Source organism: Atta cephalotes (genome assembly GCF_000143395.1).
Source record: "Atta cephalotes unplaced genomic scaffold scaffold00047, whole genome shotgun sequence".
Taxonomy (NCBI): Eukaryota; Metazoa; Arthropoda; class Insecta; order Hymenoptera; family Formicidae; genus Atta; species Atta cephalotes.
In genome coordinates, this window is record NW_012130111.1 from 1,509,995 (window position 1) to 1,511,672 (window position 1,678).

Below are 1,678 nucleotides of genomic sequence, written 5' to 3' on the forward strand. Positions count from 1 at the left end.
TGTGTGTGTGTGTGTGTGTGTGTGTGTGTGTGTGTGTGTGTGTGTGTGTGTGTGTGTGTGTGTGTGTGTGTGTGTGTGTGTGTACGTTTCATAATGTAATATATAAGTTCAATTTTAAATTTGTATCTATTAGAGGAGCAATGATAAAGGGATGATTTTAATTTCATTAATGTCAAATATCTTCTGAAGTTTCGCATAGATTACACGATTTTTTTTTTTTTAATTACAGCAAGTGTATACAGTTCGCATTCTGTGATGTTTCTCAATGAGCTTATTTTTGCCTCCCTTTTTCGCTCTTTCTTATCCTTTATCTCGCTACTTTCCCTCTTTTATTTTGCTTTTAATTAACGTTGCTGCCTGTCTGCCAGATAATTATTGAGTCTTTTGACAAATCCGCCCCAACCAGCTCGATCGATTTCATCGAAGTTCCGCTTAAAGAGGCTGTCGAATGCAGTATCGATCTCATCGATGTTCCTCTTTGAGAAATGATCGAATACCGATCGGTCGATCTCGTCGAAATTGCCAGGCCGTACATTCATCACGCTGGGTCGCCTGTAATAATGAATATACTGTAACTAATATGTAAGAATATCTCTTTTAATCTCGAATATTTTATTTAAAAACGAAATGTTATATAAACGACGTTTGTTTTAAAAACGCAATAAATTTTAGAGAGGTACAGAATTTGGACCGACAGAAAAAAGATGTAATTTAAATGAAATTTTATATTCATTGTTTTTTAATTTATTTTTTAAGTTAAAACAATATAGCTTTCACTTTTTTTAGTTTTCACGAGATGTTTACAAAATCGATTTTTCTTTATCTGTAAATGTGCTTGTGAATATGACATACTAAATAAACTACTGACATAAACTACTACTATACAAACATACAATATATATATATATATATATATATATACAATACAATATAATATAATCCTTTTTTCTGAAATTTATTAGAAAATTATTAGAAAGAAGGAGTTTTCAATGAAACTAGTCAGATACAATGTAGAACGTATGAATGCTTATAAGTTAGACTAGCTAGAAGCGAAGTTCAATAGCAACAAATATTCTTTTCTTCTTTCTTTTTTTCAATGAACTCGGATAAACGTAATTGAATGTCCATTGCGATGATACCTGACATTCAACATTTATAAAAGTATATTGAAGCAAAAAAGAACGACAAACTAACGCTCATATTACACTATTGGAAGTTGCGTTCACGTTTCTTAATCAATCAGAAAGAAACAGCAGCTTCTTTTATCAACATTCTATTTTACAAAATCTATTATTTTTTTAAAATGTCATTTAAAAATAGTTTTACTAAGTAATTGTAAAGTAAAGTTGATTACATGATCAAACTCTGAAAAACAGATGTAGACAACAATAATATTATTCAACAATAAAAATGTATGAAACAAGGATAAATCATTTTTTATAATTCTTTGAACGTTGTGATTTTTATCAAATTTTTTATCATTTCACAATGTTTAAAAATTTGTAAAAAAAGGACTATTTTAATTTACTTTAATACAATATAACTGCAATATGTGACATGTTAGAAAAGTTTCATTGCAATTAAAATCGTTAAAATTATAATTAAAAAATATTTATGATTAATATAAAATGCACCAAAGATATATATATATATATATATATATATATATATATATATA

The 1,678-nt window shown here is 27.7% G+C and overlaps 1 protein-coding gene across 1 annotated transcript in view; it reads right to left on the minus strand.

Moving 5' to 3' along the window:
- Positions 1–344: 344 nt before the first annotated feature.
- Positions 345–1,678, minus strand: part of LOC105622614 (orcokinin peptides type A-like) — a 20,113-nt gene continuing 18,779 nt past the window's right edge. Inside the window, exon 4 of the mRNA XM_012204031.1 lies at positions 345–552. Within this exon, the coding sequence (XP_012059421.1) occupies positions 345–552 (208 nt within the window). The remainder of the gene's footprint in view (positions 553–1,678) is intronic.